The 15567-nt window shown below is 49.2% G+C and overlaps 1 protein-coding gene and 1 long non-coding RNA gene across 3 annotated transcripts in view; one reads left to right on the top strand and one right to left on the bottom strand.

Moving 5' to 3' along the window:
• KCNK12 (potassium two pore domain channel subfamily K member 12) overlaps positions 1-8088 on the bottom strand; it is a 46922-nt gene extending 38834 nt beyond the window's left edge. The window contains exon 1 of the mRNA XM_033125065.1: positions 7664-8088. Coding sequence (XP_032980956.1) covers positions 7664-8054 — 391 coding nt within the window. The 5' untranslated portion in view covers positions 8055-8088. The remainder of the gene's footprint in view (positions 1-7663) is intronic.
• Positions 7843-15567, top strand: part of LOC117033106 (uncharacterized) — a 29771-nt gene continuing 22046 nt past the window's right edge. The window contains exons 1-3 of one of the 2 annotated variants that reach the window (XR_004424833.1): positions 7843-7961; positions 10248-10344; positions 11358-11454. This is a non-coding gene — a long non-coding RNA (uncharacterized LOC117033106). The remainder of the gene's footprint in view (positions 7962-10247; positions 10345-11357; positions 11455-15567) is intronic. The other variant, XR_004424834.1, reaches the window with a different exon arrangement.

Here is a 15567-nt window from a genome sequence, read left to right as displayed (position 1 = left end):
ACCCTCCCAGGCCAGTTATGTAACAGTGTCGGACAGCAAAACACCCCAGAGATAGTGGCCACTGAGAGTGCGACAGGTGCCACACTGCAGGGGAGGGAGTGACCCCAACGGTTGTGCACAGTGGTGTGGCTGGGTGAACTGCAGGGGATGAACAGTGCCTCGGTTGCCCTCCTGTGCAGCGAGCAGCGCAGCGCTCACCAACGGGGCTAGCCCAGCTTTGGGCAGCTAACGCTGACGGAAGGCTCGCCAGGCCCTGTGCACGGATTAGCTCACTCAGTCCTTAAAGTTACCCCATGTGGCAGGAACCATCATTGTCCTCGCTTTATAGAGCCAACCTGGGTAAGGAGAGGTACGTCCACTCGCCCAGAGCGCACGGCTTGTAAGTGGCAGATTGGGACTGGAACTCAAGCTCAGGGAGGAGGCGACACTCACAGACAGGGTCCAGAGCAGCCTCCACCAAAGCCACCTGCGGCTGGCAGAGGAGGCCTAGATTCTCCGGAGGAAGAGCTAGACCTGGCGATTGGCTAGGGGAAGGCAGGTTTTAGAACAGAACTTCTGGGGCCAGCGCTTGACAGCAGTGGTGGCAGCCAAGAGCTGGCTTGGGGTGAGGGCCAACAGTCTTTGGTTCTGTCCCCACTCTCTTCCAGCATCTCCCATGTACTGTGAAAAGACTTTTCTCCATCCCATGGAAGGTCCTACGACCTCATATCCTCAAGACCCTCTGCCTCTCCAACCTTCCCTGCATAAAAATCCTGCCATTCTCTCAGGTGAGGCCAGAGGCCAAGACTGCCCAGCGGGCCCCTCTAAGCCTCACGCATTCTGGTTGTCTGGCTGGCGGCCCCTATCCTAGCCCTGGATCCTGGGAAAGTTAGTGGAGCTGGGCAGAAGCAAAGGGAGGACCAAAAGATGGAGGGAGACCCAGGGCAGGAGGTGACCACAGGAACACAATGGCCTTTTGCTCTCTCCCAGCTCCTGAGTCTGAGGCAGCCACGCAAGGGCAGGGAGAGTCCCACTGCATTTGGTGGGGGCTCTGGACTCCATCTTCCAACACAGACCTAAGGCCCGGCCACCACCTTCACATGGAGCAGGAGCTTTTCCCTGGAGGACACCTCCAAGGCACTGGACTGACTGTGCCGCTCCTCAGAAGCCCCGCCTCCTCTCTACAAGCTCTTCCCTTTCTCCGGGATGTACCGCTTAACGCTCCCCTGCTTGGAAGCCTGGGACCCGCTCAGAAGAACCATGGTTGGAGGATCTGAGTCTATACTTGTCCCATCATTTGCGGGGGCAGGGGGGGGGAGAGAGAGAGAGAGAGAGAGAGAGAGACACAGAGACAGAGAGACAGAGAGACAGAGAGAGAGAGAGAGAGAGAATGACCTTGGCAGTATTCAGGAAACTCTTCCAGGGCAGGGCAAGAGCTCAAGCCTTGAGGTCACGGACCTCAGAGTCCATACAGGTGAGCTCCAGATCTCAGCAAACGCCCCTCTGACTTGCTGTGTAACTTTGGGCAATGTCTCCCCTCTCTGAACCTTGTGTAAAATGAGGAACAAGGCTAAGTTAGCTTCTTCAAGTTGGTTGTGGAGGATATCTAGGGCTCCTCAGAGAAGGCTTTGGGGAGTACACAACATCCCAGGGGAGGCCCAATGGGCAAGGCTCTGGCCCCCACCCCTAGTTAGAGCAGCTCTGCTCCTGTCTGTTTTCTAACTGGGCTGTGTGTTGGCTTTTGTTGACAAAGTGGTCTAAATACTTGGGAACAGTTCTGGAGGATTTCTATGGTGCTATCCAGTTGCAATACTCTAGGGGTAGATCTTTGCTCCATGTGGCACGATTCTCGGCTATTCCAGGCTGGGGCCCCTGGGCACAGTCAGGACAGAAAGGAAAACTGCTCTCCCTCAGCTTGCTTGGCCCAAGAGTAGGGGCAGACTGTCCCTAGAGCACAGGTGACAGCAGGGAAAAGGGTCCAAGTACACTTCTCTCGCAGTCTGGAAGCTGCTTCAGCCTGTTGATCCTTCCTGCCCTTCTCCACTCACCTAAAACTTCCCAAAGGAAGTGGCTTTTTCTTTAAAGCAAGGGAAACTAAAGACCCTGAAGCCACAGCCTTGGTGGGGGTGGGGTGTGGGAAGGGGCAGCTCAGCTCCTGGGACTGAGTACAACCTGGAGAGAACCAAGTGGATCTGTGGCCTGTTTCCATGGAACAATTAGCTGAATAACTATCCAATCTCTGCTAGGCTTTGCAGAGGTGTAGGCTCAGCTTGGGAGAGACCAGGCAGCCCCTCCCTCGCTCCAAAGAGGTCGGCCATGGAGGCATGAAGACAGCCGTAGCCATTCACTCAGCAATTTCACTGCTAGGAATTCAACCCAAGAAGATATTACAGAAAGAAAAGGCTATCTGCATAAAGATGAGCACTGTGGCATTACTCAAAATAGCCCCCAACAGGGAATCACCCAGCTACTCAGCAATAGGGGCAGTAAATTATAGAACATCCACCAAATGGGATGCGTATTGTGCACCCACTAAAATTAGTATGTGAAGGCTATGTGTAAACATGGACACATTGATGATAACATTTTAACAAAAGGGAAGCAGTTTGGCACAGACCAGTTTATTTCCTTCCTTTTCCCTACATAAGGTATGACAAAGAACTGCAGGGGAACTTGCACAAAGGAAGAGTTAGGTTTGGGCAGTTGGACCATGAATGACTTGTTGTCTTAGTCATTGAATAAATACTTATTGAATGTTTACTATGTGCTGGGTCTAGTGCTGGGGGCTGAGGATGGAGCAGTGAATGAAAACGCAGTGAATTTCCTGCTCTCCATGTAAAGTTTCAAATCGAATGCTATATTCTTTTCCCTCAATGTCCTTCAAAGTTGTCATAGCATCATCTTTCAATACAAAATAGTTGGTGAGGGAAATAAGGGAGGAAAAGTGCTCTTCTCCTGGGTAATGTATTTCACTCCTGGTATTAGAACCACTTCCAGCTGGATTACACACATGTTAGAAGAAAGTCCCAATGTAAGTGTGGTAGTGACATTTCAGTCTTATAATGTTTCCTTTGAAGCAAAAAAAATAAAATAAAATAAAATAATTAAATCCACGTTAAAAAAGAGGAAAAAAGTTAGGACTTGTTACTAATCTCGCAGCTGAATAATTAAGTGCGCCTAAATCTGAAAGTAGCAAGCTACATTATGCAGTGCCAAAAGTGACAACTCTTATACCTACACCCTCTCATCTATAGCGGCATGGTTTTAGCTGCGTAGCTGAAATATGCTGCCAGAAAACCTAATAAAAGGAAGCAAAAATATTTCTGTTTATATCAAGCTGCCATTTGAGAAAGACTTTCAAATATGTTCTTCCCTATGTGTAAGTCTGACAGCAGTTGCATAATTAAAACTCCGGTGGAGAGTTTCCTTTTAATCTTTTCAAAGTAAACCAGCAAAACATCCTTTAAGATGTCAAATGATAGATTAATACTCTTTGGATTGCTTAAATATTTTTTGAGCTGGAGCACTGCCTCCAAGAATATTGCTTAGTACTAAACGCACACAAGCGGCAATCTTTCTCTCTAGGAGTTCACAGGGGATGTAGATAACGACACGCCAAAGGCCACAAGTGCATATATAGTGAGTTATGCTTGTCTTGGATTTTGTTCAATGGAGGGACGAGTAAAAGGACATATTCACATGAAAACAAACTTGATTTCAACCCCTTGGGGATAGGTCACATAGCATAAGTGGGAGAAATAATAATTACCCAGGATTTTAGTTCAGTGTAAGCAATCAATTGAATAATTTAGACCACAAGGTGGATTTTTATTTTGCTTGAGCTATTCAGGTTGACTTTCTATACAGGCTTAGCTACTGCTGAACAATCACTGGCAATTTTCTCACTGGTTCTGTGCCGTGTAGACACACAAACGGCCTAGCTCTGGATGTGGGACTCTGTTTAAGCCAAATGTCAGGACAAATATTGCATCTCCTCATGATGTTCCATCTGACCCTCAGTACTCACAGCCACACCTGAACTTTTCCTCTATGCCTCCCTCTAGCTGGAGGCCCATTCCTGTTCTTTCTCCCCATCCCCGACACACACATGCAAAAGAAGGCTGAAGGAGAGCAAGTGGCTTCTGTCCTTGGACCAGCGTTTACCAGAAGGTCTCTCACTTGTTAGCATTCCAGTCTCTGCCCTTCTTGGTTAGATCTTGTCTTCCCGGATATCTAAGACCTGCCAGATGCTGTTAGTCAGTATAACCTCTAAGATAAGTCGGTTCCTTCGAGTTTTCTCTGGACTTAATGAGTTGTTGGCCTGATAACAGATCGGTCTTTCTGCCCAGCCCTCTTCTCCTCTCTTCTCTTCTTTCTCCTCCCCTCTTCTCTCTCTCTTAGTCTCTCTCTCTCTCTTTCTCTCTCTCTCTCACACACACACACACACACACATTATTAAATACTTCAGTCTCAAACAAGAATGTGACTACCAATTATACACATGAAATCTGTGGAACAAACATCGCCTAACTTGGATTCTAGACCCAGCTAAACACATAATTAACGGTGAGTTGAGACAAGTCCCCTAACACTGCATCACATGGGATTGGACGAATGGCTCCCTCCTTGTTCTAGTCATCTTTAGTAAGGATAGCCAAGATATGCCACCAACGGCCCATACTAGAATGTGCTTTAACCTTTGCTTTGTAGAATAAACTTTAACTTTTCAAAATATAGCACCGGATGTGACATGCACAATACATCATATTTATGGAATGAAGGAAGGAAGGGTTTCTATACTAAACTCTAGATGAGTCATTTAGCTGGGTCTACACAATACACACACACACAGAAAAATGTCCACACTGTTGCATGGACCATTCACGCTGTGACATTCACTGAGCAAATAAAACTGAGTGCATGCTAATTTTCCTCTTCACTGGATGAGGATCCTGACTGTCCATTTTGGACTCTTTGGCTCCCTGAGTTGCTGAATCCATAAAAGCTGAATCCAGTAATAATGATAATTGTCTCGGGGCATTTAAGGAGAAGGAACTATATAAGCAGAAGAGAAACTGACATAAGTAAGTCTTTACTTAAATGTCATCCAAGTGCATTTTTCAAGAGAAGGCTGAAATGACAATCGTGCTATTTTGGAATTCAGCAGAACTTATCTGACCAATTTGAACCACTACCCCAGACCATGACAGCAGGTAGATAACAGACAGAGACCCTGCTACTTGTGCTACTATCTTGGTACTCCTGCAAAAGGCTAGTTCAATGCTGAGCTGTCCACAAGCTAGTTCTGGTCTTCGTGCAGCTCCCTCAGAGATGAATGTTTTCCTGCAGCAGATTTTGGAAACAATGTGCTGGGTCATTCGTAACACAGCCACACGCTTCTGCCCTCCTACACTGCTTGCCTACATCCAAAAACACAAATCAAGAAAGAGAACGTAGTTCCTTTCCACTTGACTAAAGAACAGCCATTCCTGCCAGGAGATTAAAGGCTGGGGCTTGGAACTATTCGCCAATACACTGACTTGATTTTGTGCAAAGAGCTGAGGGAAGCTTTAGAAGCTGTGGCTGGGCAGTGAATGAAGAAATTGATAGGAGTTCATCAGAGAGACAAAGAGACCCCACGGGTCACTGGAATGGGGCTCCATCTGGATAAACTCACAGCCCATAGGGGAAGAGGACACTGCTTTCCCTTTACCTTTGGGTTCCATTAGGAACCCAAAGCCAGAGCATGTCACTGGGAGAGAAATGCTGTGGCTGCCCAATATGTGCACAGGTGTGCCTCTACGTGGAAGAGAGCAAAAGGGTGTTTACAAGAGGAAGAGCGCAAATCAATAATGAGCTATGAACACATGATGTCATCCTCCAGGACTAAGCATCCCTAGTACTTTTAAAGCACTTAAAAAAACTCTAGTTGCTATAGCAACTTGATGCAGCCCTTAAAAGGGGATTTTTTTGAAGGGGTCATTTTATATCTTCAATCACCATAACAACATGATATAGCTTTTAAAGCGTATTTTTATCCAATTTGTGTGTGTTTTGGAATTGGGCCATATTTGCCTTTTTTATTTAAAGTAATCATATAAAGCATGACACATGAAAAATCACTGAAGGAAAGGAAGCCCTTTAGTAGACTATACATATACACTCAGAGAGACCTCTCCATCTGCTCTATCCTGCACATGGCTGCCGTCTTCCTGCCTCCCAGCAGCCATCTGACGATGGCTTCTGCTGGTCAGTTAGTCCATGCCCCTGTCTCTAAGCAGCGTATCAAGCCAGCCCAGAAGCTACCCAAGGGAAGGTGTGTCTATGAAATCCCTCACTTCTCAGCCCAGTGAATCTAGCCTCTTCCTTCAAAACCACCACCGGGACACAGTGCCTTGGGGTGACTAGAGGTCCCACCAGTCAAATGCCTTCTCCTACCCTGGGACTCCAAGCAGGAGTGGATGGGACACACATAAAACCTTGCCCAAGTGAAAATCTTGTATAAGTTATGCACTCTGTACAGTAACTGGGAAGGAGGTCTGTTTCATGTGACACCCAGGGCCCAGGGAGAGAGGAGGGGATGGGCAAAGTAGGTGAGAGGACAAGAAGAGATGGTAGATGTGGACCCTGGAGCAGTGGTGGCTCCAGGAGCCCTACAGGAGACGCTCAGAGGAGGGATGAAAGTGGGAGGAGGGGGGAGCTTCAAGGAGTATTTACAAAACATTTTTTGCAAGGTTGTGAAACCATGAACTGTTTATGCCAAAAAATAGGGAGAAGGGATGATGGAGAGTATAGAGAAACTACCCGTCCCCCCACCCCAGCTACCCCTTGGTGCAACTATTGGTTGGAAAGAATGGCCAGGTAACAAACAGAGGTGAAGAAATTGAAGGAGACGGTGGGGGGGGGGAGGCGAGGAGAAGGGGTAGAAAGCCGGGGGGGGGGGGGGGGGGGGCGCAAAACAAGAGTGGCTGAAGTCCTGGCCTCCAAGTCTCACGGGCTTTTCTTTGAGGAGGGGGCGGTGTAGACTGTAGGGGAAGCGTGTGGGAAGGAGATCTCGCAAAAAGATTTGGGGGAAAGTGGTCGCATTTCCCTGGGGAGAAGGGCTAGAGGTTGTTGAGGGGAGAAAGCATGGAAAAAGGGGAGGAAGTGAGAGAGGGAGAGGGAGGAAGGGAGGGGGAAAGGGAGAGAGAAAGGGGAGATAAAAAAGCTGTGAGTAAAGGTGAAGAGAGAAGGGGCTTTCCAAATCATTTGTAAAAGGAAACTGAGACCCAGGGGCTGTGAGAAATAGGAAGGCAGCCGCAGGCCTTTGGCACCTGTGCTCACAGGAGGAGAAAACTGAGGCGCACAGAGGTTCGGAGCTGGCAGGTGCTGGAGCGCGGGCGACCCCCGCGTCTGCCCAGTGCCTGCATGAGAGTTCTCCCCATTTGGCCGCACTGCCAGGCGAGTCACCGCTGGGTGAGCGCCAGGATGGCCCTTTCACGCCACCTTCCGCGTGGAAATCCAGTTACGAGAGAGAAGGGCAGGAGGAGGGGGACGGGAGGAGAGGAGAGGGTGAGACTCAAGTCGGCAATGGGATATCAGAAGAGAAGGGGCAGCGGAGGGACGCGGACCCAGCCGCCGCACAGCAGGAAGGGCTGCAGGTGAAAGGCGCGGGGAGGAAACGCGCGCGGGGCGCGCCGCTCACCTATGGTTGATACCACTGTGCCCACGAAGTAGAAGGCGCCGGGGAAGTCCCAGCGCGGGCGCAGCGCGTCGGCCCGGACGCCGGCGGCCAGCGCGGCCTCGTAGTGCCGGAGGAAGGCGCGCAGCTCCGGCTCCGCCACGCCGTGCGCCGCGCTGAAGTTGCGCAGCGTGGCGCCCCAGCGCGCCCGCGCCTCCGCCTCGCCCGGGCTCTCCAGCGCCGAGAAGACCGTGGCGCCTGCCACCAGGTAGAGGCCGATGAGCGCTGCCAGCAGCACGAAGCGGCCCGTGTCCTCGTTGAGGTGCGAGCGGCGGCAGCAGCAGCAGCAGCAGGAGGGGCGCGGCAGGCGGCGGCGGCAGCGGCGGGGCGGGGGCCGAGGGCTGCGGGAGGACATGGTCCGGAGCTCAGCCCCAGGGCCGGGGCGGCGCTCGTGGCCCGGGCCGCGACATCCCCCCCACGGGAGCAGAAGCGTGAGGATGGTGGCCAGTGGTCGGGGGGCGCCGCGGAGCCCCTCGCCGCCTTCCCAGAGCCCGGACGGCTGGGTGCCTCCGCCTCCTCCTCGGCGCTCAGGCCGCACACGGGTCCCGCGGCCCTTCCAGCGCCCGGGCTGGGGCGCTCCTCTCCCCGCCCCGACGCCTCGCGGGCTCCCGCGTCTCCTCACCCGCCGCCCTCGGGCGCGGGGGGCTGATGCTAGGCCCCTGCCTCCTGGTGGCTGGCGTCCGCGGGGCCGCGGGCCTCATACTCCTCTCCAGACAGGCCGCGGGCTGCGGGAGGGGCGGGCTGTAGAGCCCGGGCGCCTAGGACTGGGACGCGGCAGCGGAGCACAAAGAGAGGCCCCGGGGGCGTCCCATGAGGCGCTCCCGGCTCTGCGGCTCCCAGGCTCCGGCTGCACAAGCAGTCCAGCTCCCGCCCCCGGGCCTGAGTTAGCGGCGTCGGCTTCGAAGCCTCAGAACCGAGCCGAGTCAGGGGAAGCGCTCCCTTTCCATCTCTAGCCGGAGAGCCGCCCGGCACGGAGAGGCGGAGTCACTGGCGCCCGGGGCGGGGTGTTGGGGTTGGGGGGAGTAAAGAAGGGAGGAAAGGGGTGGGGAGTTGGGCTGCTGCGACTCCTCCGGGTCGTTCTGGCGGCACAAATGCGGGGCACCGAAGCAGGTGTCCGGACTGCAGTGCTGGCTACCACCCCACCAGGAAACCCCGTTCGGCCCCTCCCTGCACTTCGGTTCTAGAATCCCTCCCTTATCTCCAAGCTGCCGCCAAACTTTGCTCAACTTGATGGTGCCCTGTGGTCTCCGGGGCTGGGGGCTGCACGATACGACTCCACCGACACGGGGTTTCTCTGGCTCCAGTCTGAAGTTTAAGTTCCCTCTTACTCGCTTCTTCCTGGATCCATCCGCAGCGCCAGGTCTCAGATGGTTCTTTTGGGGAAATGATCCCGCTTGGAAAGGAGTGGGGGTGGGGTCACTCGGCTCCGGCGACCCAGGAATGAGGGCGTCTCCCCCGCCTCTCCACTGAGCAGGCGGCCAGCGTCAGCACCGCGGACAGCGCATCTGTGCCGCAGCCGCGGGGCAGGAGGCTCTAGGGCTTCGGGGCCGCAGCGCCCGGCGCTGGGCTGTGCTCCCCAAACGCAGTTTCCCTTTCTACGTGCTGCGTGTCTCCCCAGTCGGAGGCAGGTGGGATCGCTGAAGCAGCTTGCTGACAGGGCGGGGATGCTGCAGAATGGAGACAGAAGGAGTCTAGAGCAAGTAGGGAACCAAGGTGCCACCAGAGGAGGAAGTGTTTAGGTCCACCGTCTGCTTGGATTTCCTCTGGCCAGTTTAGCTCCCTGGCACCTCCAGCCCAGCGTTGGGGAGTCTGGATGAGAACCTGACTGCGACAGGGTGGGTAGAGGAAATGTAAGGGGAGCTACCTAGCTGGCTCCCCTCCACCCAGGCTGGAGGCGGGGAGGATGGGGTGCTCTTGAGCGCCGGGGGAAATCGTCACCCCTTCTGCCCTTCCACCACCGGGGAAACACCAAGGATGCTCTTCGCTGTTGCGGAAGCTTCTCTGCCAGTGGGTCTCAGGCCATCTTAGACTGGGCCACAAAGTTCTGTGGTGAGGACGCCCTTCGTACAGAAAGAAAACCATCCTCTTTGGACAGCTAGCCCATTGCCCATTCCCCTTCCACAAGAGGGGGGACCCTGATGATGATGAGATGACATAGATGACAGAAAATAAAAGATAATGTGACTGTGCTTACGTACCCTAGCTGGGTGGACTGTGGCAAAATGCAGACCTGGCCCTCCACCCTAAATACCTGGCCTCCACCACAGAAAACACTCAAACGAAGGTTGACCCAAAGTGGTGGCAGCAGCATAAGGCCCTGAAGGGTCAGAGTGCTCAAAGTGATCCCTGAATGAGCCTCCACCACCCATTGAGCATTTTGTGGACTGGAAACCAGGGGCCTCTGACCACAGGGCCCAGGTGGAGACTGGGTGTGGGGGAGGGAGCATGGAAACCTGTGGGAAAGCTGCAGGGCATCTGACTTGGGATGCTGGTTTTCCCAAACCAACATACACTGGAGTCTTGAATCATCCTGGAAATGCCTCTCCAGTTTGTAGATGGAGCCAAATGGAGATGGCAGGGGACCGATGGGGAAAGACTCCACCACCAAAGTCAGAAGCAAGCTTCCTGGCGCTGGGTAGCACGCGGTGAGTTTCGCAGTGATCTTCTTAGAAAGAGGCAAAGGAATCTTTGTGTGTGTGGAGGAACATCTCATCTGGGAGAAAGGGGAGCCCTCTCCTCCTTTGTTTCCAGAGCTTGGTGGGAACCTTATACAGACACAAATTATTGCCAGTGAAGGCTATTGTTAGGATTGGCAAAATACACTTCAACTATTTTCTCTCTCTCCAAGACTTTGCCTATCCTGGGCCCTACCCTGGTGTCGGCCCAGCCTGTTCCCCATTCCTACAATACCCCCATCTCTACAAGCTCCTGCAGGCAGGGGAGATTGTCCAGCCATGGATCTCTGGGTCTGGATTCCACTTCACTGGTCGGAAGCACTGACAGAAGCCCTGAGAAGTGTCATTCCAGGAGTTGGCTCTGGAGTTTCCAGATGCATTGACAGACCTCTCAGTGGCTTTCTTTGCTCAGACTCCCAGGGCAGGGACAGAGTGCTTCACTGCAGTGTTCCATGCCTCTGGACCAGCTCCTTGCCCAGTTGGCGGAAGGCCTACCTTGTCTTCCAGCTTGTTATTCTAGCTTGATTAGCAGTGAACCCCTGGCATCAGTCTCCACTCTGAATGACCTAATCAATTTATGTAATAGCAAAATGATGAGTTCCCTGCACATAGGTACAGGTTCTTTGGGGAACCAGACCCATGATGAATGCCAATTTTGCCCACTGAATCAACATTTAAGTCACTGACTTCCAGCTAGCTATCCTCGAAGCCTTTCCCCCAGCCCGGAATTGCTCCTACAGGTTCCTAAAGATGGGGGCTTGCTAGCTCAGTGTATCCTCATTTGGGTCCAGCTTGCCTGCACCTGCCAGTCATGGTTGTAGTCATGCCCATTTGATCTGATTATGTGACTGATATCCCTAGACCACAGGCTCCAATGGCTCCCCCAAAGCTGTAAAACTTTAGTGCCATCTTTCTCCTCCTCGCTAGCTTTTCAAATATATAGCTCAGGTTAGACCTTTTATTTGTAAACTTTTCCTTTATAGGATATTTTGACTCAATCACTTGGATGCCATCATTTCAACTTGTAGATCATTTGATTCTGCTACGCTCTTGGGAACTTCAGAGAAGACACCTAAGCAGGTATGGCCTCTGTCTTTCTCTTTCTGTCTCTCTTTCTCGTTCTTTCTGTCTTTTATAAAAGAAGACACAATGGCAGGAGTGGTAACTAGGAAAATGAGGTAAGGTCAAATGCAATCAACTGGCAATTTCTCTCCTAGATATATACTCAAAATAATTTAAAATATACATCATACAAAAACTTGTACATAGATGTTCAAGCAGCATTATCCGTAATAATTATTAATAAAGAGTGGAAACAGCCATATGTCCATCAACTTGTGAATGAATAACTACTATGTGATATAACCATACAACTAAATATTCAGCAAAAGAGAATGAAGTACTTATATATGCTAAAACATGAGTGAATCTTGAAAGCGTTTTACTATGTGAAAGAAGCAAGTCACAAAAGATGACATACAATTTCATTTGTATGAAATGTCCAGAGTAAGCAAATCCATAAAGACAGAAGTAACTTAGTGGTGGCTAAGGGCTGGCATATTAAAGAGGAATGGGAGTCACTGCTAACAGGTATGAGGTTTCTTTTGACGATGATAAAAATGTTCTAAAATTGATTGGGGTGATGATGTGCATAGTTCTGACTATGCTAAAAAGCATCACATTTTATTTGCTAAATGGGTGAATTGTATGGTAGGTGAGTTATATCTCGATAAACCTGTTAAAAAACAAATACAAATGCAACTAATTGAACCAGTGTTTTTTGGAGAAAAAAAAAAGAACAGAAAAGAATTTATCCCAGAGAAAAATAAAAAATTGGAAACAATTTAGCTTTGCTAAAGAGAAAATTGATTATGAAATTAAAGGTGCTTGCTCCAAAAATACTTTCTCTTAAAAATTAAATGATGTAGGTAAAATTTTGATGAAAAACTTATGTGTTCCAAGTAGCAGATTAAAAATGTCCAGGGTGCTTCCAAATGTCTTTGATCTTCCTGATCTCAGAATTCTACTAATATTCATTGCCTGCATTACTCATTGAAAGTTAGTTGTGTAGCAGGATACCACAATGCTATGAACCGTGTGTGTGTGTGTGTGTGTGTGTGTGTGTGTGTGTGATGAGCTCTATATGCTCTGCTCTTCCCACAGGAGCTTGAGGTCTGGTTGAGGAGACAAGATATACATTTATGAAGCAGTAAGGACTTTGCCATAGCAGATAGGAGCTGATCATGGGAGGTCAGAGAAAGACGCGCGTGGTGAGGGCTGTAGGAGTCGGAAGAAGCTGTGGGTAGAAGGCAGGTGCAGACTGGTCCTGAAGGCCAGGTAGGGTTCACGTGGACTGGAAGACGGGAACATCCCCCCCCCAAGAGAATTGGCCTGGGTGCAAACGTGGAAGCACGTTGTGTTCAAGTCACTATGGCAAGCAGTGAGTGGATGTGGGTGAGAGGAGAGGGAAGAGTCTCTGTGTTTTATAATCCACGACCTTGTGGGCTGGCCTCTCAGCCTCTCAGTAAGACTTCAGTGCATGCAATTGACCCCCTGTAACCCAACGGGGAGTGCTTTTCTTCCAGAGTGAGAGTCAGACATCTAACATAGGTGGACTGAGGCCTACTGAAGCCAACTTTATGGCAAACTTTCTCTCTCCCCACAGACACCGCCACAGTGAGTGGTATCTGCAGAGGAAAAGAGGGATCAACAAGGAACATATTGAATATAGAGTCAGGGGCTCTAGTATTAAAACTTGCCTGGGTTCATTTCCATATCTGTCTTTCAAAAGAATGCACCATGTTATCTTTATGTCACTATGAAGCTTGAGGATTAGTAAAGCCACTGATGCCTGTCTGTTTACAAGGAGCTAGGAAATGAAGCCCAGAATCCTATGGTGAGGAGTGGCCACGAGACCACTGGGGATCACTCTGTGCCTCCGCGCTCTCTTGTCCAGAAAGCTGTGGGTTCCTTGTCTGAGCGTCTCCATGAGCCCTCTATTCCATCCAAATCACTCTTTATTAAGAAGTGATTTTTTCTAATAGCTATGTACGGTGTCAGATGGGTAGTAGACTTGTTGGGGTTATCACTTTGTGAGGTGGATACATATCTAATCAACATGTTGTTTTATACCTATGAAACTAATAAAAAAAAGTAATTTTTAAATGTCTATTTCAACTCTTTCTAATTTTAAAATCTGATCTATATTTTTTTGTTCTACAAGTAAGGCCATCCAAGTATCCAGTTTGTCCCAAATGGATTTTGATATAACTTTTTAAAGACTATATAAGTAAGATATAATTAACTTAGAATAATTGGAAAATTCAAAAAAGCAAAAAAGAAGAAAACACAAATTACCCCAAATTCCATCCCATTATCCAGAATTACTGTCATCAGTCATTTTAATGAGTTTCTTGCCTCATTGGCTGGCTCTATCTGTCTGTCTATCTATCTATCTATCTATCTATCTATCTATCTATCTATCTATCTATCTACCTATCCCTATCTATCTGCACATAGTTAATGTTATTAAAATCATGGAATACTGTACATACTACTTTAAACTTACCTTTTTATTTAATATAGGTTGTTCAAAAATATTTCAAATATTTCAATTCAAACATGTTTTTGAGCATATACTATGGCCCAAAACTGTTCCAGGTCGCTGGGATTGATTAGTTAAACCTGGAGCTTACATTACTTTCATCTATAGAGAGAGGGTATTATTTACTGGCATCGTCCCAAATGAAGTTTCAGCTGAATTTCACATTGCGAGTGTCCCTGGATTTTTTAGGTTCCTCCCTCTTTTTCCCACCCTGTATTTTTTCATAACTCTTTCCATCTCCATTAAAATATCAGTAAGTGTTTGGGTTTGGCTTCTCAATGAGATGGCTAGTTCCCACCCAAGTTCATTTTCTCCCTCTATTTCAGCAACAGAACAGCCGTTTTATTTGGGGTGTCAGTGTGCCCAGTTAAAACACTACATTTTCCAGCCTTCCTTGTAGTTAGGTGAGACTGTATTTTTAAGTTCTAGTAAAATAGTATGTAGTACTTTCAGGAAGGCTGTGCAAAGGAGGCTAATTCCACAGGAAGGGGTGCCCTTTTGCCCTTCTACCATTTCTCCTTCCTCAGTCAGGCTTACTAGAATGTGGATGTGATGGCTGGGGCTCCAGCTGCCATTTTGAATTATGAGGTGACTTTGAGGATGGAAACCACCTTGTGGAGGAGAAAGATGATGAAATGAGCTTGCATAAAAGAGGAAAGTCTTCTTTATGGGACAGAATTAGCCTTTATGTATTTAACCCACAGTTTCCCATTATCTTTCACTAATATTCCTAATATTCAGAAGTCCCAGCTTGAAATCAGTCTGAGGTAAGAATTTAGACTTCAAATGCTGTGAGACAATTAACAGGCCTGACTCCTTCATCGGTTTCAATTTTTCCTTTTCATCCCTCAGTCTCCCCTCTTCTCTCTGGTACCTTGTGCCCTGTGGCCTCATTGTGGTTGACTTTCCTGTAAGGTCATTTTCCCCACCCTCCACTTGATTCTTCCATGTTTTTGCAGTTGGGAGAGCTGAAATGTCACCAAATTTTCTAATTCAAAAACACTAGTTTACCAGAACCAAAAGCAAAAACAAAGCAGAGGAGGAGGGCACAAGGACAGAATGGTGTGGGGTTGCCATAGCTGATAGCTCATTGTTCTAATGAGTCAGAGATTTGAGAATATTGAACCAATCTTTAAGAGTAGAACATTTGTTTTAGCTAGGCATCTCTAAGAAAGAGGATTGAACCCAAGAGAAGAGAGGAGTGGAAGGTGGCACTGGAAACCAGGCAGTTTTGGGAAGCAATTGTTCTTATAACCAAACCATTCTTCATATTATTAACTTGGCTTGCGGGTTGCAGAGCACGTGCGAAGACAAGAGATTTGTTCATTAGACATCAATTAAAACTCCCATGCTGAAGATGGATCACAGTTAACTGTTTCCCTTGCTAAGAGCCCAGAAATGAGCCTTGGTGGGTAGGGAGATTGGAGGAGGGGTGCGGGACTGGGGGTAACGTTAGGCGGGGTGGGATTAATGGAGGTAGGTATGGGGATGGGGTGGGGAGAAGAGTCTTGGGGATCCCTTTCCAGGTAGGGCTTTTGGGGGAAGCAGTGTTCCTGTGGAGAGAAAGTCTTCTCTATAAATGAACGTGT

This window comes from Rhinolophus ferrumequinum, chromosome 13, assembly GCF_004115265.2.
Source record: "Rhinolophus ferrumequinum isolate MPI-CBG mRhiFer1 chromosome 13, mRhiFer1_v1.p, whole genome shotgun sequence".
Taxonomy (NCBI): Eukaryota; Metazoa; Chordata; class Mammalia; order Chiroptera; family Rhinolophidae; genus Rhinolophus; species Rhinolophus ferrumequinum.
Note: the sequence above shows the minus strand (reverse complement) of the source record. Positions and strands in the feature narration are given on the sequence as shown.